General features: G+C 33.6%; 2 protein-coding genes across 2 annotated transcripts; both read right to left on the bottom strand.

Moving 5' to 3' along the window:
- Positions 1-10811: 10811 nt before the first annotated feature.
- Positions 10812-12123, bottom strand: LOC149027177 (zinc finger protein ZAT11-like). The gene has a single exon (XM_089160110.1). The coding sequence runs from the start codon at positions 11901-11903 to the stop codon at positions 11310-11312; it is 594 nt and encodes a 197-aa protein (XP_089016236.1). The 5' UTR covers positions 11904-12123; the 3' UTR covers positions 10812-11309.
- Positions 12124-20034: 7911 nt separating this feature from the next.
- LOC149027176 (hexose transporter) lies at positions 20035-20935 on the bottom strand. Its single transcript, XM_089160100.1, has 2 exons — positions 20569-20935; positions 20035-20474 (listed from the first exon to the last, which is right to left on the bottom strand). Exons 1-2 carry the CDS (start codon positions 20644-20646, stop codon positions 20391-20393), a joined length of 162 nt encoding a protein of 53 aa, XP_089016226.1. The 5' UTR covers positions 20647-20935; the 3' UTR covers positions 20035-20390.
- Between the last annotated feature and the right edge of the window lie 903 nt (positions 20936-21838).

Below are 21838 nucleotides of genomic sequence, written 5' to 3'. Positions count from 1 at the left end.
CTATACTAATATATGGTGACAAAGCATACGTTTTTTTTTTTTTGGTTAAAAAATAAAAATAAAACATAAGTATTGCTGCATAGGAAAGATGACCTAGACTCGAGAATGGCGGTCACAGCTTGGATTACTGGAGATAGATAGAAGGTCTTAAATATGAGAAAAAGATTGACTACAAACCGTCAGTTGTCAGTCATTTTTTGTCAGCCGACTTTTTATTCATTGAATTTTGTTTTGTTTTGTTTTCTTGCTAAAAGAATTTTATTCGTTGGGGGATGTTCTCTAATAAACAAATTGATTTGAGAATTCATTAATAAACCCACAATCTCACATGACTGATTGCACTCAATTAATTTGTTCCTTCTTTATATTTTGTGTTTTAAAAAATTTAGATCATGCTTCTGACTATTTCGATCCCTTTTATTGGCTTCCAGCCTCTAGGAATTTTGAGGGAGTGATTTTGGATCGTCCGGTTTGGTTTGCTTTTGTGGTCCCAATTTTGTTCAATAGTTTAATTCATAAAACATTCTAATCTCGTACGAAAATAATTTTCAGCTGCACATATAGAATTCACTATTTGAGATCCACTATTGATGGATTCTTTGCCACAAAAAATGAGAGATTTCAACCTCAACTTTATAAGCTCTTTCAAGTTAAATTCATAATTGATAATGATAATTGATAGTGACTTACATAATTGAGACGTGGTTGGTAAACATTGGTCACTGGCAATAGCCGTAGTACTCTAACCCTTGCCCTAGCTATGGCCATGGTTAAACATTAATAAATATTATTTCCACTCAATGATAGTATTCACTCATCCATCCAGGTCTTTTGATAGACGACACATGACTAGCTTGTATAGACATCATGCAATGACATGTTATCCATTTAGGAGCCTGAACGGAGAAGTTCTAGATTCAATAACAATGACGTTATATGAAGTGTCTTTTTGTGCAAATATGTGGTGTGGGGAGCATAGATAGAGAGCCTCATGTTCTCTCTTCCACTGTATTGGTGTTGGCCTGTTGGGTGAGTTGAAGAGCCATAATGCCACCCAGGGAAGGAAGCACTCTGAGTTGGAACCAAAGCCATTGACATGTACATATGTGCCCATTCTCTAATTACAAGTTTAAAACAATATTTTTGTATTAATTGTTTCTGCCTAACTCACCTGCCATGGCAACTCTTGATAATATGTTTTCTTTTTCAATCCAACAGTCTATATGGAGCAAAAATCCACTTATTACTTACATGTAATTAATAAAATATAAATTTAAGGTATTAATGCATCTAATTAGATATGATTTAAAACATAAAGTTTGTTTAGCAAGTGAAGTGAAATGCCATTGATGAAATGATTAAGCGATTTTATTCAAAAACTAATGAATAATATTAGAGTTAGGTTTTAAATTTGGTTGCTTAATCTTATCTAAAGAATAGGTTGAACTACCACACAAATGAAAAGAGAAAAAAATATAAGTCAAAATCATTTTGGTGGCATGCATTGATTTAAATATAAGTGTTAACAAAATCTCTCCTCTTAAGTAAGTATCTACAACGTGGATTCCATGTTTTTTTTGTCACCTTATAATTATTCTACTAACTGAAAAAACAACTGAAATAATCTATTTATAACATTTCGCTGTAACTTAACAATTCAATTTTATTTTAGTTTTTAATAAAATGCTTTCTATATCGATGTCATCCTATACGTTTTATCATTCTCTCTCCTTTGACACTACACTCAATCTTTATGTACAAATGAAATCTATATTTTTTACTATCTAAAGATCAAGATTCCATCTAGTATTTATTGGTTGTCTATTAAAGTAAACTGACATTACATCTTAGGATATTAAAGAAATACTCCCACATATATTGTAATTTAATTTATTTTATTAATATATGTTTTAGCATCTTAAATATTCATTTTAAACTTCATTACAAATTTTTTGTAACCTACCTTAGTGCTAGCTCAACTATCTATCATTTTAATTGTATAAATAAATATGAATTTTAAAGGCACTATTTGTGTGTTAAGGGAATACAATAATACTGTATGCCACTTCTCAATAAAAACTCTTGCCTGATACATGTTAGAACCAGATTAGTAGTTAATCTGAAGGAGTTACTCTTATTTATAGATCAAGATACAACATATCAACCAATAATAAAATGCCAAGTGGCATACAAGTATTATTAAGATATTCCCTTAACATTGTGTAATAAATCATCACTTCTCTAAAAAATGAAGAAAAAAAAGTACATCAACAAATAACAATAATAATAATAATAATAATAATAAAAGACGGCTTTGTAATCCACTATTGAGCTGGCAAACCATCTGCCTAGCATTCTTTTAGTGCTTAATTGGATTAGTATTTTAAAAAAAATATTTATATACACACTTGCCTAGTTAACCAAATGTAGCCATGTACATACCTAAGGAAAATTTTTAATTTTATTGGGTTATAATGACTCTAAAATAGTCTAAAACAGACATCACCACTGTTCATGAATTATAGTCTAAAACCATCCAATATTTCATGGTGCTCAAAACATGCAACAAATTAAAACCCCAATTTGAGATTAAAAGATAATACAAATAAATATAATAGAAGTACCTTACCATCGGCATACACGATACATTTATTGTTATTATTATTTTGTTTAGGTTCATCCAACTAGCTTGCGTGCACTAATTAATTATCTTTACTTGGATTATAATCCAATATAAATTCTCTAAGTTACCTTCTAAATCAAATCAAATCTAATCTTTTAAGTATTGGACATTGGATTTTCATAGGAGAAATGTAGACATGTACCTCAACATGGATCGTTATGGTCTCTTGAACAATCAATTAAATATTGGCATGCACTTCAACCTGCATTGGTATTATATTAATAAGAGAATCATATCATGTGCATTTAGAGCAAGATCTATGAAAACCCCAAAATTCAGACACAATATTAATCCTCGTCTGAAGTTTGTCTTCTTTTCTATCAACCTCTCAACTAACCTTGAATTATTGTTCTTCCCTGCTGATCCAAATGAGTTCTCCTTGAAAAACAAGATTCTTAACTTTCTGGGGATGAGTACTAGCCTAGCCTAGAACAAACATTAATTGGCTTATTTTCTTGTACTCTTCTACTAGGAGTAAAGACTCAAGAGAAAAGATTATAAACTAATTACAAATTATTAATTAGTAACAAACTGTAGTATATGAAAGAGAAAGAGAAAGAGAAAGAGAAAGAAAGGATAGTTCCAACTTCCAAAACCCACATAATTATGGGTTTCTTGTTTGGACCTCAATCTCTCATTATTATTAATTATTGTAGGGTTTGAGAATAATTAGAGGAAACTTGATTGGTGATTAGGAACTAAAGCCTAAAGGGGTTGTTCCAAGTTCCACACTCAACCATGGGACTTTGTTTGTTTGAAATTAACTAAAACTGAAATGAAAAGATGGGTATCATTGTTTGAAGCTTTTTAAGTCTTTTGACCTGGAAAAACCCCACAAAACCTTAAAAACTAATCACATTCTCATTGATAACCCAAAGTACCCAATAAGTAGTGGAGTCATTCTGGTAATTACTTTTTGATTAATTATAAGATTTGTTTAATTAATATGATCATTATAATGAGCATTCAAGGAAGAGGGAGACCGTCCACGTGCTAAACCATGATTTAAGCTAAAGATTAGAATTAAGGTGTCTTAATCATGCATCATAATAAGATAATTAAACACAGACGTACAATAACACCTCATGCACCCTCGATCAAAATTACCTCTTCTCTTCCCAACTCATTTTCCCCTCCTCAAGCTTCAACACTGGTTCAAGGTAATAGTACTGGTTAAGGTTGACTGCCATGCATGGCTGCTGATGATCATGAGGAAGAGCTGATAAGGATTTATCTATCTTGTTTGATATTCAGTAAAAGATACTCCATAGATCACAGTATCTACCTTTCTATTTTACCTGTTAACACATGGTTTGAACAGATCGATACAAGGTGGAAGAAAATGAAGCATATCTACACAAGGCACTCTCTAATTGACAGATGCTTCAGCTTGTGTCATCAATAATGAATATTTCTAATTACTTCTTCTTTCAAATTTGTAAAGAGAAGCTTCTTTTCTTTCATGGTGACTCCTTCTGTGAGATTTGCTGTCATTATCATTCCAATATGGGTTTAGGTTTTGCCAAAAGTTATTCATTATATATTCGAAGTCCACATCAAGATTCAAGAATTGATTAAGCCAAAAATTGTTCTAATGACACGTTTGAAAAAGGTGATTCAATCATTTTCGTCCTTTGCCTTTTTGATAAGCTAGTGGAATTAATGCATAGTTTAATATTCTTAAATTTACTGTTCTTGATCATCCAGAAGACAAAGTCCAGTTATGGAGGGGCATGTTTAATTAGTTGGACCATCAATGCATGGTTGGTTATTTAGCCAATGGAATCATTGGGTATGAATATATGCTTATATAAAGTTTAATTATATGACTTAATGATAGTAATTAACTAATTATTAACTAAATTCTCGTGTCAAATGCTTGAAGACAAATGTTAATTAGAATTCTCTTCTTTAAAGCTGAAAAACTTGTCTAAGCAGTGACACCTACTGAGCTAAACAATATTTCTCTGGCCACTTATATTTATATGAGATTCATGCATACATCAGTGCTCATGTGATCATCTACTCGACATTCACTGTTGATTAACAATTGAACTGAGAATTTCCCAGGTATGTTTATGTGGTTCAGAAATGCTAAGATCAAAGTCAACTCATATGAACCTCTGATTTTCAGTTACATTTAATGAAAAAGACATCATAAATAATATGGGGCAGTGCGCGGGGTTTTTCTACTTGAAGGATTAAATGAATCGATAGATATTGCTCGATCTCTCTTTAAGTTTCTTGAAATTAATTATGTGAAGTGGAATATATCAGCAAATCCAACTCTATTAATTTCAACTCTCACGCGAAGAAACTTCGATACAAATTAATGTCCTTTGGCCGTTTGTAAAAAACTACTGGATCGATCGAGGTTTTAAAAGGATGTCAATCAAACCCTGTTGGCCCCAGTCGACAAAAATCTACCTAATTAAGCCCGATCTAATCCCAGTCTGAGTTTTCTATCCAGAACGGTGGGTTAGGGTTACAAAATAACTGGTCCCGATAGGATTGGGTAGGGTTTGGAATTAACCTTCTGGCCAACTTGGCTTGGTCTTATCCGACCCTATATTAATTAATTTATTTATTTATGGGATAATTACTATTGCCCCCTTATACTTTGGTTTTATTACTAATCAAACCCTATTATTTGTGAAATTACTATTGCCCCTCTCATTTCTAACGGTGTTAAGTGGCTGTTAACATCAAATATAAAATGTCTATTTTGCCTTTAGAATTAAGAAGTCAAAAATATTGCATTACCCTCATTTATAGAAACTGTATTGAATGTCAATTATATTCTTAAAATCTTATATTTTAGAATTAGTTTTGAATTTGGTGGGACCACATACTATATGGTTGTTGAAACTTTCACATTCCACTTATAATTTTCATTATCACCATGATGGAAAATTTTACAAACAAATTAGCATATAAGATGCTAATTGATAGAAAATTTGGTAATATATATTATGGTCAGCATATATTAGGTGATTTTCAATTTCCAACTTTGAATTAAATTTGATATTTCTTAATATTTTAGTTTCCATTTTAAGTTTTATTTAATTACATTCCTTTATTTGGTGATTTCTTTTTAGAGAAGAAAAATCACATCTTTCCTTTATTCGGTGGTTTACTTTTAAAAAGAAAAGTGAATTTAAAGTTAATTTTTTCCCATAGTTAATTAAGGGTAGTATTATAACTTGACAAAAGAGCAAATAAGTAAGAAGATAATTGCGGGGTTATTTTTGGGATTTTGAATAAATATATAGATGCCACATCATCAGTAAACTAACGGAGTTTAACGGTAGGGGGCATTAGTAATTGTAGACAAAGTTAAAGGTTGTATTAACAATTTAAAAAAGTACAGGGGATAAAGTAGTAATAAAATCAAAGTACAAGGGGGCAATAGTAATTATCCCTTTTATTTATTTATTTTGGGGGCTGAAAGTTCATTCGGGTGAGGGTATCTATTTAATAGAATAACAACAAGGGCAAAAATGAACTCGAAAATGGGTTTATAGAGAGCTCCAAAGGTTGTGGGTGAAAGGATAAGATCACCTCTCCCTTTGTGACCGTACCTATTCAACTGACCTCCTTAAGGGAAAATGCCTCTCTAATGGCATTTCCACACTTTCACCCAACCTGAACGAACGGTGGGTTAGGGTTACAAAATAACTGGTCCTGGATTGGGTAGGTTTGGGCTTAACCTTTAGGCCAAATTGGCTTGATCTTATTCCCTATACTAATTTAATTATCTTGGGGGCTGCGGTTCATTTAGGCCAGCTTGCACACACCTCGATTATATCATCAAGGAAGACGCCTTGGTGAGAGTCGAACCGACAACCTCTTCGCTAAGAGGTGTGCGTCTTACCGCCAGAGCAATTTTGTGTTGGCAACCTTATGTTTATTTAGTCAAATCATATTAACATATGAATCGAGTTTGAATAATTAATAAATGTCCAACTAATTATCTCAATGGATTAGCCCCCCAATTCATGCACGCTGTTTTGTTTTGAAGATTAAAATCTGAGCGTATCAGGATAAAACAAGACCAGCTTGACCCATTCAGAGATAGAATTTGAGTCCTACACCCTGTCAGGATTGGGTCAGGATTGGGTTGCGTCCAATTCAAAAACATATATGATATGGAAAACCGATCGATCAGGAGGCCGGGAAGAAAGAAGACTTAGAGAATTGACATGCAAGCAGTGCAAGATTACATCATTCTCTATATTATATGTCTCTTTGTTAGGCAACAACCAACAAGAACAAATCAATAATTTTATTAAGCTAGCTGTAATTAATTATGTGAATTTGGCTAATTTTGTAGGTCTAATTCCCCTTGTCAGAAGGGATCTTCCCCATTTTTGCCGGCAAATGTTCTTGTCAAGCACAGCAAATTCAAGAACACGTACCACAATGGCCTTGTCTCCGTGTCCAGATGCAGATTTTAATCCACTCTAAAATATAGTTAATCTTATCCTCGAGATCTTTTACTAGATCCTTTGAGATCGATCTGTTTTTGCATGTTTTACTATATATCATGCCTGTTGACCAAAGACTCTTCCTGGGGTATATTGCTTTTAATCAAATGGTGATCACTTTGGGAGGAGATAAGAGTTGGGTACCGTTTATTATTAATTCCAGTGATGTCAATTGCAGAAAGCGAAACAAAACTACATCAAAGACTTTAGACTCGATCAAATATCCTTCCCAAAGAGTCTTTCATAAAATCATAATCGATGGGAATTCAAAATCTGCGGCAATATTATACTAATGGGTTGGGATAACAGTTTACAGGTAGCACTTGTGCTAATAATTTATTCTTCTTCTTCTTTAGCTCCAAAAATCTATTCATTAGTGCAAGCCGACTAACCTGCAAAATAACGTGTTTGACCAGATTGGTCGAGAAATGCCTCTTGACAATCAAGTTGAAAGCACATAGGTGTAGAGGTAGAACACCAGTTCCAAAGTTCTCAAATACTAAGTGAAGTAGTTGAAGTGTGCATGGCAAGGTATGGGGATTATTTAGATATTAAGTTGTCACCTGGATTATTTCTTGATGGTTAGAATTAGGGCTTCCTTTGGATGACCAATGGTTGAGTTCAACCTAGACTCCACAATTGATCATGGCTTCCCAAATCAATCAGGATCAGTGTTCGAGAATTCAAGTGAGATTAGTTATCCTTACATCCATACGACGTTACCTGCTGCATATGGCATGGCGTGCGATTTGATCTTGGTTCAACCATGTTTATGTTCGACCACCATTGGTCCGTTAGTCCGGATTGGTCAGCTAGACCGGACAAAGGTTCAATTCAGCCGTATCCCTATCAAACAAGATATCTTCTTACTATTCGTGAAATTAAAGAATGGATAATATATGTGGAAGAAACGAACCATTTTTTTCGCCTACTTATACCTACCCACTGTGACTCTGTGAGAGAGGAAACCCAAGCTTATCCGCTTATGAGTGAGTATACATGAAGAGATTTAGGACCCGTTTGATAATTCACTGAAAAACAGTTTTTGATGTTTTTAACTTGGGGCCGGGAAACAAAAAAAAGCGGTGGAAAATCGTTTGATAAAAGTGCTTTTTCTCAGGTGATTTTTGAAACATACATTGAAGTTCATGAAAAGTTTTGCTTCAAGAAACCGTTTTTAAAAGTCCTACTGGGTTCTAGAAGCAAGACACCTAGAAATGTGTGTTTCTGCTACATTATGAAACAGGAGGTCCTTCATTGTATGTATGTACTTGACCATACAATTTTTAAAGATGGGTAGGCTTGGGCTGGGATGGGCTAGAATGGGCGGGCTTGTCTACGGAATTTGTCAGAACTAGGCCTAGATCATAGATGGTAAGGGTCGTGGGCTGGGCTATTTAAATTGATATCGGGAAGGTGGATCAGTTTCAGTCCCACGTAAAACTGAAGAACCAATGAAATAAGAAATAAAAAATAAAAATCCACCCTACTTGGAAAATTAGAAATACGTAAAAAACGCAGCTATTTCCAATCACCGGATTAGTATAATATATTATACATCAGATGGTCATAGCAGTAAGATGGATGTATGTGTTAATTAAAACTTAAAAAGGACAAGAAAGAAACTGCATGCTTAAATTGACCCCAAAACCCTATCCGATATATGAATATATCATACAATTAAGATTTGTATTTCACTCCAAAAGTTGGTCTTGATTATCCAGTTTTGAGTAGACATACACTTCTTTAAATAATAAAATTTTCCAACATATGTATTTTCTTTCTTTGCATCCTTACTAATCCAGTTTTTCCAGTTCAGTCTCTTACATCTAAAAATTTATATTTAATATATATTAAATGTTTAGTTTAGTCATATCAAAAGGAATTATCAACCTAAAAGGATTAATATTAATATTAATATTATTATTATTATTATTATTATTATTATTATTATTATTATAAAAAGTGACATGGTAATTAACCTCGAGTAATGAATCACATATAATGGGGTTCTTTCTCTAATAACCCCATACATAACATTGCATGGTAAACAGAGTAGAGAGCTGTTCTGTCAACTATCTTTTGTGATTTGGTAAACAAAAGTTGCATGGGTTATTGTTTTTCTTTCTAGAGTTGGTAATAAGGGTGTCAATTGCGTATCAAAACCGTTTAATCGTACTAAATCGCGTCGTCTAAAATCACACCATGCCGCATCAAAACTGAATTTCTTCTATATGGTTCCGGTTTCAGGTATTTATACCGTCGGTATGTACCGAAACAGTACCAAATTAAAAAATATAAATGTAATTTTACAATTAAAACACTTTACCATATTCATAATTCCCTATTTCAAAATTTCATTTCCTCTTTCACTCTTTTTCTTAAATTTACTTATTTTGTCTCTATTAATTAAATTTACTTGCTTTGTCTCTATTAATATAAGATTCTATCGATTGTTTGATCCAAATTTCATTAGGATCTTAATGAACTAATAATAAAAATGACATGGGTTTGTTTGTACCAAAAGTGTACTTCACTAAATACAATTTTTCCGTACCGATTTAATACTGAAACTATTCTGAACCGTTTTTGCAAATACCGAAACCGTTCCGTACCATGTAAATTTGGTAGGATACGGTTCTGATTTTCGGCATTCAAAGTTGGTACCATACCAAATTAATGAAACCGTACCAATTGACACCTTTGGCTGGTAATGGCTTGGCCCAGGAGGCTTCGTCCCTGTTAAGTCGAAATTTCTGGCTTGTTTATGATCCTTGGGACCTTGATTTGTGTAAGGACTTGGTGTTTACTTGGCGTAATGAATGAAATTTGTTGACCAAAAAAAAATTAAAAAAAGAAAAAGAAAATGAAAGTATCACATGATAAACAAGTTATTGCAAAGGAATTCATCCTAACAGGAAAATGGCATAAGTTAGGTGGTTTTTTTTTCTTCTTTTTCCTCAAGCAGTTTGGTCTTAGGGTTTTCATTTGACTAATATATTAGTTTCGGTTTAGGGTTAGTTTTAAATAGTTCAACTAATTTAAGCGCATTTTTTATGTTTTAATGTTATTGTAAATGTTTTAAGACAATAACATGTTTTGATAATAATATAAAGGAAAACAATAGGCAGGACTTATCAAATTGGGTTTCTTTCATTCTAGAGTTCAATTATTATTCTCAACATTAGAATTGAGAGATTTAATAAAAATATTTTACCTTTCATACATGTGGATGGATTATAATTCGAGGGCTTTCTTAACTATATTTTTATATAAATGCTATATTTATGTATGAATTCGTGTTGTACCAAAAAGAAATAAAAAAAACAGAAGTATATATATATGAATCAACCAATTATATGGAATTCTCATGGTTTTAGTTTTAAAATATTGTCATTTAATCATAAAAGGATTTTATTCTTAATGTGTAAACTCACGTATAATACAATAATATATACGTATGTATAATAAGATATGAGTATAGACGTTTTATGACCTGATACAGATATTTCTAAAGTACATATGAACTCAAAATAAATCTTGACTTTTTGACTACCCCATTTTTCTTGGTCTAAGAATTGTCATTTACTCTTTCTATAGAGCTTATTGAATTGATTTTTTCATTGTCAAAGTTTAGGAAGGAAAATGAGTTAATTGGTCCACCAATTTCCGTCGGTCAACTGTCTCATCACAAAAGATGCTAACGGTGATATATAAACAGATTGAAAACCCAAGCATGCTTTTGCAGCTAGCGGATTGTTTCAAGGTCATGCATGGTTTTCCAATTTTTGCGTGTGTAAAGACTAAAGAGAGAGAGAGAGAGAGAGAGAGTCATGCATGGTTCTTACCACACAATTAAAAGAGTCGAGGATAAATTAAAGCAAATTAACAGGGTGATCAAAGTCGTAAAAGAAAATCAATTGGATTAAGGTCTCATTAGGAACAGTATGTACAAGACCGAATCATCATCTATCTGTGTATACCACCATGATATATAATCTGTGTGTACGTACGTCTACATTATTATTAATTATTATAATAAAAAATGAAATAATTAATGTTGAAATTAAGTAAAAACGGCAACGAAAACGTGACGGAGAGAGCTAGGCATCAGAAGAATCGTCGGAAGCAATCCATCATCAAGCAAAGGATGGAACGCTAGAGATCTTCCCGGCAAGCGGAAACTCCAGGCCAATTCCGTTCTCGAAAGGTGTCAAATTCAAATCTAAGCACAAAACCCTTCTGCTCTGAGATTTCTTCAGCACCGCCACTTGGGTGGTCGTGGTCGTGGTCGTGGTCGTCGGTGGGGTCCTTGCTGGTGGTGGTGGAGATAAACTCCCAGGTCCACCGGCCAAGGCGTTTCTGTGGCGTCTCATGTGACCGCCCAAAGCTTGGCCAACCGCAAACTCTAAGCCGCATATGGAACACTCGTGGGTCTTTGGCTTTGTGGGCGTGGTGTTTTGGTGATGTGAACCATCTCCTCCAAGGCCAAGTTCTAATACTCTGGGTTTCTTATGGCTTGCTCTGTGTCCTCCAAGGGCCTGAAACGATGGGAATTGCCGATTGCAGGTCTTGCACTCGAAGCTTCGACCCGACGAGTTATTGGTTATCGAGTCCGACGAATCAACTTCAACAGTCGGTGATCCTCCTCCTCCACGAGCCAATAACATCAAGCAATTGGCCATGGATAAGTTGTCTATATGATCTCCTCCTTCAACTCTGCTTCTCTTCATGGTTGGTGTTTGATTCTGTTGTTTGATTGGTCGTGTGGGGGGTATCTTACGAAGTCTGAAAGGAGGTAGGAAAGAAAACGTAAAAAGGTTTGTTCTAAGAAAGTCTGGTATGAATTGAGTTGCAGTAGATCGATGGAGAGAATAATGGAAAGTATTAGATGATAGATGGGGGGTTTTATAGGAGGTGGTTGTAAGCTGACTAAGTAAGAAGAGTGGTATGATTGACTTGTCGGTTTTATCTTTGTAGTAGTAGCGAGCTAGCTGATGACAAGATTGCCCTTTTATTACGTAGTGGTGAAGTAAGACTTAAAAAGGAAGGAAATCCAAATCCAAACCCAAACCCAAACCTAAGTCGGAGAGTTTTGATTCGGTAATATATTATATTCTAAATCTAATTCATTCCTTTTCCTGGTAGCTATGAAGGAGGAGGAGGAGGAGGAGGAGGAGTTAAGGATTATTGGTGGACAAGCTAAGTATCTTTACGTAGCCGTGATGAAGCAGCCACGTAAGTGGTGAGCCATTTCAGGAACGACTCTTGATTGGGAAGCCAACCTGTCACGCGTGTAGTGTAGTGAGTCTTCCTAAGAAGTTTCCGAGTCAGCTATCTCATCTAGAAGACATGACAGATAGATATATAATAATAATAATAAATTAAAGTATTTATTTATTTATTTATTTATTTGTAATTCTGTTTATATATATATATAATATTTTGGTGAGTATGAAAAGACGGAAGTTACTCTCCAAGGCAGGCAGAAATTGGTTAATGGTGACGTTAAGACTTAGGAGGAATGAAGGAAGCAACTATGTCATCAAATCTCATCTCATCTCATCTCATCTCTTGGGTGGAACCTCCTTCTGGAAGAGGAAGAAGAAGAAAAAGAAGTATTACTGCTTATTAACTCCTACAGTCCTAGTCTCATTAGTCAAAGTCCAGTTCGTTGGTATCATCATAATTTGAAATATGAACATAAAAATGAAAATATTTCCACGCAACCAAGCAAGCCTAGCTAGGGCAGGGGGGGGTGCCGGCAAGCATGCAGATGATGAAATCACGGCATGATATATATACAACAAAGTATTTCCCTTTTACTGATTGATGTGATGTGATTAATTCATCATCCTCATGCAACATACATGTGTATATAGAGACTAGAGTCATGATGGATGGATGGATGGATGGATGGATCATATATGGGATTAGCTACTAGTAGCATAGGAAATTTCTGAAAATTAAGAAAAAGACCAGAGAAAATGATGGAGTGATTAATATTAATTCATAATTAATAAGGAGTTGAGTTGAGTTGAGTTGAGTTGGGAACGTGTAGTGGGGGAAGAATATTATTGAAGATGGAAAGGAAACGTGGGTCACACGTTGATATCATATATAATTATATAATTATATATACATAAAACGGCCGGTGACGTAATGTAATGCGATGGTCCTTGATCGATCGGATCGGATCGTTTCTAAGTTGTGTAAGCGGTGGTGGTGGTGGTGTACAAACAAGACTACAAGTGTCGTGTTCAAGTAATACTACTAGTAGTGAGAGAGAGAGAGAGAGAGAGAGAGAGAGAGAGAGAGGAGAGGCTAAGAAGGAAAGTGTCAAAGGTACACACCGGTTCGCACGCATCCTGTGCTGTCACCTTCCCCAATTCGATATATATGCGTTCACACTTCACACAGACTTCATTTAGCCATTTAGGTATTACAGATAGATTCCTTTCCCTGATTCATCATTTGAATGATGATTGAATATATCTATCTCTCTGTATATATATATATATATATAATATATATATTTATTAATAACCTGTAAAATAAAGAGATGTACAGTTAGGAAGAAGGAAGGAACTAGTGAACTACAACTAGCTAGGAGGCACCGCCACCATCATCTCATCCTCAATCAATCAATCAATCAATCAAACGAGAAAGATCAAAGAAACCACTCACTCACCATGTACAGCGACTCGCCGAGTAGTTGTAAACAGTAGTAATAGTGCCACAGGCCCACAACTCATATAAACAAATCATAAAAGTAGTGGGAATCAGTCATTAAATATTATATTATATATATATATAGAGTATAAATCAGGTATCCGTCATGCATGCATGCATGCATCCCATGTGTTAATCCCGCATCAGACGGAGCAGATCGAAGTGGTGGTGTTTCTTGTCTATCGTGCGTGCATATGTACCTGAGCGACTCCGTCCGCTTACCACCACAAAAAACAGGAGCTCAGAGCTGGTTTTTTTTTTTTATATATTTTTTAGTGTAGGGCCTACCATTTTTGTAGTGGAAAAATCACCGGGATGATGATCCAGATTCTACTTGGGGTGGGGCAGGGTGGGGCAGGGCGGGGCGTGATGTGGTGGGTGTGAGTTTGTTAGAGTTTAGGTACGTACTTGGGTGCGCCGGAGATTCACAGATCCAAAACTCACAACATACACAAAACAAAACCAAAAAACAACCAAAACAGTTGCAATGGCAGTTCTGCTGCAGTAGCAGTTGGTTTAATTAACAATGTAGTGATTCAAATTACTCGTCCGGTGCTTCCAAGGTTGAGGGGAACTTCTTCTCTATATATCTTAATTAATAATTTCATTCTTGAGTCTTGACTGACCGGCTCAACCTAAGTAAGTTACTTACTTGTAAATTTCTCCTCCGGTTCTGTCAAACCACTACCCTCGCCCCACATTTCCATTGACTTTCCGGTTTCTTCATTCAATATATATATATATATATATAATGAGAATAACGTGTGCCATTTCAATTCTAGATCAAACCATATATAAACAAATACTCATAGACTTTCAACCCTTCTAGACCATCATTTCATCTCATCTCATCTGCTGGATTTACAAAACTAATCTCTCTCTCTTTTCACTATTGAATTTTCTCTTCTACTAAAATAAATATTGAATTTTCTCAATAGTAAGCACCGTGCCACCAAATAAAATTTTAAAAATTTAGATAAAAATTTTCAAATACACAATTGAGAGAGTCCATGGTTGAATTTAGGTTTGAATTTCATTGGTCCTACTCTAATACTTGAACATACATAACACACCATCTTACTCTTACCTCAAACAGTTTTTTGTTGACCACCATATGTATATATTGAAAAATAATTTCTTGTCCAATATAACCATACAAGAAGATAACTTCAACTAAAAACTGTTGTAGCTATCTTATCTAATCTAGATGGATGGACTTAGTGACTTACTTAAAATTAAAATATAAACATGTACCCATACCCAGTATCTTTCAACGTCAATACTTAACGTATAGCCTTTAAACTCAATTCGATCATTTGCTTAGCATCAAAACTTCTTCATCTTCTATATATATTTGATTTGAAAATTAACACACCGATCAATACAACGTCTATATCAATACTCATGCATCATTGTCACCTCACCTTCATCTTGTATTTAGTTTGATTTTGATAGCTAGCAGTGCTACTTAAGGAAGGAAGAAGAAGAACTACTACTCTTGGTAGTTGAAGTAGGTATAAGAAAAGAGAAGCTTGAGTGACTTTCTCAAAGTCAGCAAATAATTTGAATTCCTTGTATGATAATAATGAAATCACTCTATAGTTATCCGTCTTCGTCTTCATCTTCTCTTATCTCACTTTACTAGCTAGTGGGAATTGAATAATTATGAACTCATGACTTTTATTCACTGTCTTAATCTAACTTGCTTATTTTAGTGGATGGAGAAAAAAAAGATATGCGTGACCTCACTTAACTGCCTCTTCCAAATAATTAAGTGATATGCATTTACACCTGATTCCTTGAGATACTGGATTTTAATAGAGATATATATATATATATATGATCTCATGCTTAAACTAATTAATTAATGCTACTGTGGATTGACTTCATTCATGAGCTTGGCTGTTTCAATTGGTTGAATTGGTTGAATAGGTCACCAACCCATTACAAAATTTCTCTTGCTAGCTTCTATATATTTATATCCTACTTGTGTATGTAGCTAGCAGAGAAGATCTCTTTCTTTCTCCACGGATGTTCGATGCTGATTTGAACATGTGAATGTAATTAACCCTTAATTATTTCATTACTTCTCTGACCTAATTTCATCTATTAATTAATTAATTAAGACTTGTTAAAATTAAACACGCATGGTTGTTTGTTATTAATTAGAATCTGAACTGTATTCTTTGTACATGTATATATAAATATGAAGAGTCAATTTATGCAACGCCTTTTAGAAATATTTTCACAAGATATGAAGAATCTTCTACACATATATATGATGTGATACGAAACTAAACTAAGTGATGATCGACTTCTTGCTAACCACGTTCCTTGCTACTTAATTGCCCCACCCGTGTTTTCTTATTTTGCTCACCAACTACTTGTCTTTAAATTGCAAAAATTTATCAGAGAAAAATTACAATAAAATGTGTAAAACCTTAATTTTGAACAACGTTCGTGTTCCACACAAACACTCGCAGGTCAATACCCATACTTGAGATTTTTTATTTTTATTTTTTCATTTTCTTGATAGCTAGAATGTAACATCAAGGAGAATGACATTCTCGAAAAGGTTGTGGCAACCAATCAGAAATTCAAATTATTTGGGTGAAATTCAACCTAGTGTGAATCATAACATATATTGTTTTTTCTTCGTGGGTGGGACCAACTATACCTTCCATTTTCCATTTTCCATTTTCCATTTTCCTTTCTCGGCTGAAGCCTGAAGCCTGAAATCATTTTCCTTCCACTGTTTTTTTCTAATTTTCCCTCGATTCAATCCTCCATGTCTGAGCCACATTGGACTCTAGAATTCGATTTGTGAACTGAGAGAGTTGAGAAAAGTCCACCTGGGTTCCAGCTAGGTCAACACCAAAGTTCTAACTCTTCCTACCACTTATTTTACCTTCTGTTTAACTTATGCTAATTAATTTGGGCATTAGGCAATGATTAGTGATTAGATTTTCCACTTCATTCATATTTCTAAGCTTAACATGAAAAAATCATTTCTAAGATTTGACTCAAATTTGTCGCATGGATCGAAATTTTTTTCTCTAATTGGACTCTTTAGTTTATAATCACATTATTTGCATTTTTTTTTTTCTATGAAGTATCATTTTTTATTTAATTAAAGATTTAAAGAATATATATTATCATTAAAATTTCTACAAGATCTTGTAAATATTTTCAAAGATGTGAGAAATCTGTATATTTGATGCCAGTATGAAATGATGAGTGCTTCCTGCGAGCCACCTACAAGCCTCGCCAGTTTTGTTTATTTTTATAAAATCCCTTAGCTTAGTTGCTTACCAACTTCTTGTCTATTTTGCTTCAGTATTGAGAGAAAAAAATAATAATAATCGAACCCCAAATGCCCAATCCAGGAAGAGTCAATACTTTCCTTTATTAATACATTGAAACCAACTAAATTAAAACCAGCTAAACCCTTTTTTTTAAAGATAATAAAATAATGCATTACATTACATGAACATGTTTTCATTTCATTTATTTACTAAAGTTTTCATTCCATGAGGTTGAACCCAAGGTATCATTTTTATGGTTGATTTAAGTCTTTCCTCAGCATTTTCCAAGTCAAATAACTTCTTTTGTTTTTATTTTCATTATTCCAAATATGTCGACTCTTTTTTTTTTTTTTTTTTTCACATTTTTTTTTTTTTTCAGATATAAACTTTTAGATAGATTATAATTTTTCATGTGATAAAATATAATCTTAAATATATAAGGTCATGGGATGGTACAAAATACTAGTCTAGTCTAGTCTAGTGTGAAGGCTCAATTGAGTGAGGATACAATCGTTTATTCATTTTCCACTCTCTGGCTTAGAGATATTTCCTCTGAAGCTTAGGTTTCTTCGTCCGAATAAATAGACTTTCTTCTGAAAAAAGGGATAATACACAATAGGTGTCACAATAATGTTGATTTGCATAGGAATACATGGAATACATATATACCAATCTTAGAATAAAAAAAAAAAAAAAAAAAAAAGAGAGAGAGAGAGAGAGAAAAAATGTTAAAAACAACATTAAAAACACCTTAAATGTTAATGTGATTAATCTAAAAAATCAATTCCCATTCAATGTTCTAAAACGTTACATTAGCTACTCCTTAGCAAGGCATACAAGACCAATCACAACTACTTTTAGACATAGAAAATTTTAAGCATAATCACCAGTCAATTTGTTACTACTTGAGGTAGGATTTAACCTATGTTAGACGGACTTCCTGTGGAGCTCTTTACCCTTCATGTCTAATTTTGTTCTTTCGATGAAGATTCTTACATATTAAGATAGAACCCTTTTTCTTCATAATAATAGTTTACTAATTGAAGATTGCCATTTAGAGTGGTTGAGCAACTAAAAGTCATAAGCCATAATCCTCCTTAAATAACCATGCCACCTTCAAGCATGACAATTTGGTAGTTTTTTCCCCTTTTCTTGCATGGAATTCTTTGACACACTCATTTAAAGTCTCAAAGTTACCATATATGTAGTAATAAAAAAATAAAAATGAAAAAACACATGATATCACACATGTAACACAACTTCTTCTTTTTTAAGAAGTATATAACACATGTGAGTATTAATGATCCATTGAAATCCACTATGTGCAAATTCAAAAAAAATTAAATTAAATTAAATTAAAAACTATGAATATTCACGGCCGGTGGTCAACTTAACTACCCTAAGATTGCATACCTATACACAGTAAGTCATTTGGTTGAATCAAACTATAAAATTAATCAAAATATTGTAAGATTGCATCCCAATGCACGACAATTCATTTGTTTGAATCGGACTCTAAAATTTTTATCTAAATTTAGCTTAATTTATAACATAACATCTCAATTAAATTGCAACTACAAATACATCATCTATCTACATAATTATATTTAAAGTAGAATAACATATAAGAAAATTCCTACCACTAATACTTAAAGTGGAATAACGTATAAGACAATTTTCTACCGTAAGTATTAAGAAACTGTTTTACTTAGTAATGTTAGATTTTATTTTGTTGTGATGAATGATTACTTCAAAGTCTTCTAATTAGTTAATCAAGAAAATGGACTTTATAAGCCTATATAACCCTTCACAATTATTGTTATTATTATTATTATCTTTATCTTTGTTTCTTAGTTTCTCAAAGAACTAATAAATAATTCATGTATAGTACCTTATTGCAAAAGCTTTTACCCAAAAAAAATATATATATAAAAATATTAAAATCAATTTACATAAGGTTTTATATATGAGAAAAGAAAACATTTTGACCATGGAACATTTATCACTAAGAAGCACATTGCTTGCCCTCTTTTTGGGTATGGTATTTAATAAATTTTGCTAAAAATTATTAAATACCATAACTGTATAGAAACATGCTTCTTTATATTATGAGATGAATAATAAAAGTCTTCCTTCATTTATGGGTAATAATATTTCTTATTTGGTAATATACAGATGGTGATTAATGACACTTGTCTTTATTTTCTTTGTGTCGCCCTCCATTAATAAATGTACAACTTAAAATACTCAAAATATAAAAATTTCCAACTCAACTGAAAGCGAAAGTCAATTTTCTTGACAATAACAAATAACTTGTGAGATCAAATATAAAGCATAATCCGATTGAAGAAATTCCTCTCTGGCGAGTGGGGATCATCTTTGTGATTGAATTGGCTTCGGAAAAAAAACGAAAAATCTAAGGGGCACTTTTGAAACATCAATAATCAGGTTCAGGGTTAAGGGGTGAACCTTGACTCTCTTTTTTTGGCCAAGAACCTTGACTTACTAAACAATAAACTTCTGAACTACGCTTCAAGTCAAATAATCAACCTTGGAAATATCAAATATGTCATCAAAATAAATAAATTACTTGTGATTACTTGAAAGTTTCCATTGTTCTAACTTTGTTCTCACAACAAGTTAAGTATTAATTCATTGAAAATTAATTACAGGTTAGCCTTGGTTTAAGGTTTCCTCGTCTTGCTTTCCAAGCATTCAACGGTCACTTCTGACGCTAAAAGGAAAACATTAGGTGCACGATGCACGATGCGTAAGCGTAGCTATGGAAAGTGAAACAAATCAAGAAAATTTCACCTATCGTAACCCTAAATAGCAAACAATGTTTAAGTCAGAACCCTAAGATTAAAATCGGATAGAATTTTTATACATAAAAGGGATTGCAAGTATTGAAAAACTCTAGAACCGATAAATTCAGTGGAGCGCAGCAAGCAGAGTCTCTGTGATTAGTGTGTAATGGTTTTCTTCGCAGTTTCACATTTTCTGTATATATGATAAATACAATCTCAGAATCGGAAACGAGAGAGCACGGATTTAAATACTGAGGAAAATTTCACAGCATAAAAAGCAAGACAATATTACATTTATTACATAGCAAAACAGCACCCGAGCCGAAAAATGAATCTGAATCCGGGGAAGAGAGAGAGAGAGCGAAATCGAAAATCATTATTTTTCGTCGTCTTCGTTCTGATTGAGGGTACCAAACTTGTTCTTGAAGGAGTCCTGCTTCTGTAACCACATCATATGTGCCTACAGAGAGGAACACAAAAAACCGAAATGGGAGAGAGCGAATAATAAAATAGTTTAGTTTGATATGAAATGAGAGTGAAAATTATCAGTTTACCTGAAGACCAGCAGCCCAGGCAACGATGAATGATGCGATCCAGAACTTTTTGTCCTTGAGCAATTTCCTGGCTTCCATCACAACGAACGATCCCCCTCCTCCTTCAGAACCCTATCTGAAGCTCCAGGACCTCCAGTAATCAGCTTTCAAAACCCTAGATAGATTGATCGGCTCGCCTCTCCAAATTCGAACTGGAATGCTTTTCGGCGTGAATCGAATCAATCGCCTTCTGTGTTACTGTTTTTAAAAAGGTATCCACTCAGATTGATCAGAATCCGGATCCACTCCGATCCACTGACAACCCGACTGTTTTGGGTGGATTCGCTCCTTTTCTTTGGTAAAAATATTGGGTGGATATTCCGGTACTGTTCGTTTGTTATCAGGATCAGGGGGAGCCAGAATTAAATATTTGGGGTGCGATTGAGATTTTGTATAAATGATGGATGCAAAGAATAATTTATAGGACTATCATACAATCCACTATAGTACTCAAGTCAATCCTGAAAGACGGAAGGAGGGGGACCGAGCTTGAGGAAGAGGTCGGTAGAAATAAATAAAATAAATTAAAAAAAAAAAAAAAAAAAAAAAAGAGAGGCAGGCGAAGCCATAAGAGATGGGCACAATCATGTAGCAAACATTCCGGTAGCAGGCCTTCCTTGTCTCCATGGGTAGCTCACAGAGAGCATCTGTTAAAAAAAATTATATAGATAAACTTGGTATAGTAAAAATAAAAATACTAAGATAAATAAGTGACAAAACTAAAAAGTATAAATAAAAAAATGATCATGTATTCATGTTAGAGCCAAACTGAGAGTAGATTTGATAAATAATGAGCCGCAAAAAACTTGATTGAAGTTTGAAGTGGCATGAACACATACAATAGAGGTCTTAAAATACCCCTATGTGTGGAAGAAACTTCATGTAGATTGAAGGAAATAGAAGAAATAATATAAACTTAAGATAACTTTAAAAGAAGTGAGAAAGAATATACGTAACTTAATTAAGCCTTCTATCTACTATGATCTCAAATAAAACTGTGAAAAGGCAAAAAAATTATGTAACTAACCTCAAAAGACTTGTCAAAGTCAAATTCTTTGGTCGAATTATTGGTTTAAACTTCTACTTTTGAGTGAATCGCGAGTCAAAATTTCATTTTCTATCCACGTTCTTTATGATTCAATAAATATGCAATTCACAGTTTGAAATTGAAGGTGAACCAAAAGAATCCATGCATGCCATGCTTAGATTGGAGAGAGGGGTGCATTTATTA

The sequence above is a fragment of the Hakea prostrata genome, chromosome 1 (genome assembly GCF_041222555.1).
Source record: "Hakea prostrata isolate BN-2017 chromosome 1, UWA_Hpros_2, whole genome shotgun sequence".
NCBI lineage: Eukaryota > Viridiplantae > Streptophyta > Magnoliopsida > Proteales > Proteaceae > Hakea > Hakea prostrata.
This window is presented reverse-complemented; position numbering and strand designations above follow the sequence as displayed.

What these genes read in the sequence shown, in the direction of transcription:
- LOC149027177 (XM_089160110.1), bottom strand. Translation starts at nt 11,903, where the DNA reads ATGAAGAGAAGCAGAGTTGAAGGAGGAGATCATATAGACAACTTATCC.
- LOC149027176 (XM_089160100.1), bottom strand. Translation starts at nt 20,646, where the DNA reads ATGGAAGCCAGGAAATTGCTCAAGGACAAAAAGTTCTGGATCGCATCA. An exon ending in CCTGGGCTGCTGGTCTTCAG is followed by an intron (nt 20,475 to 20,568) that starts GTAAACTGATAA and finishes TCCTCTCTGTAG; the next exon opens with GCACATATGATGTGGTTACA.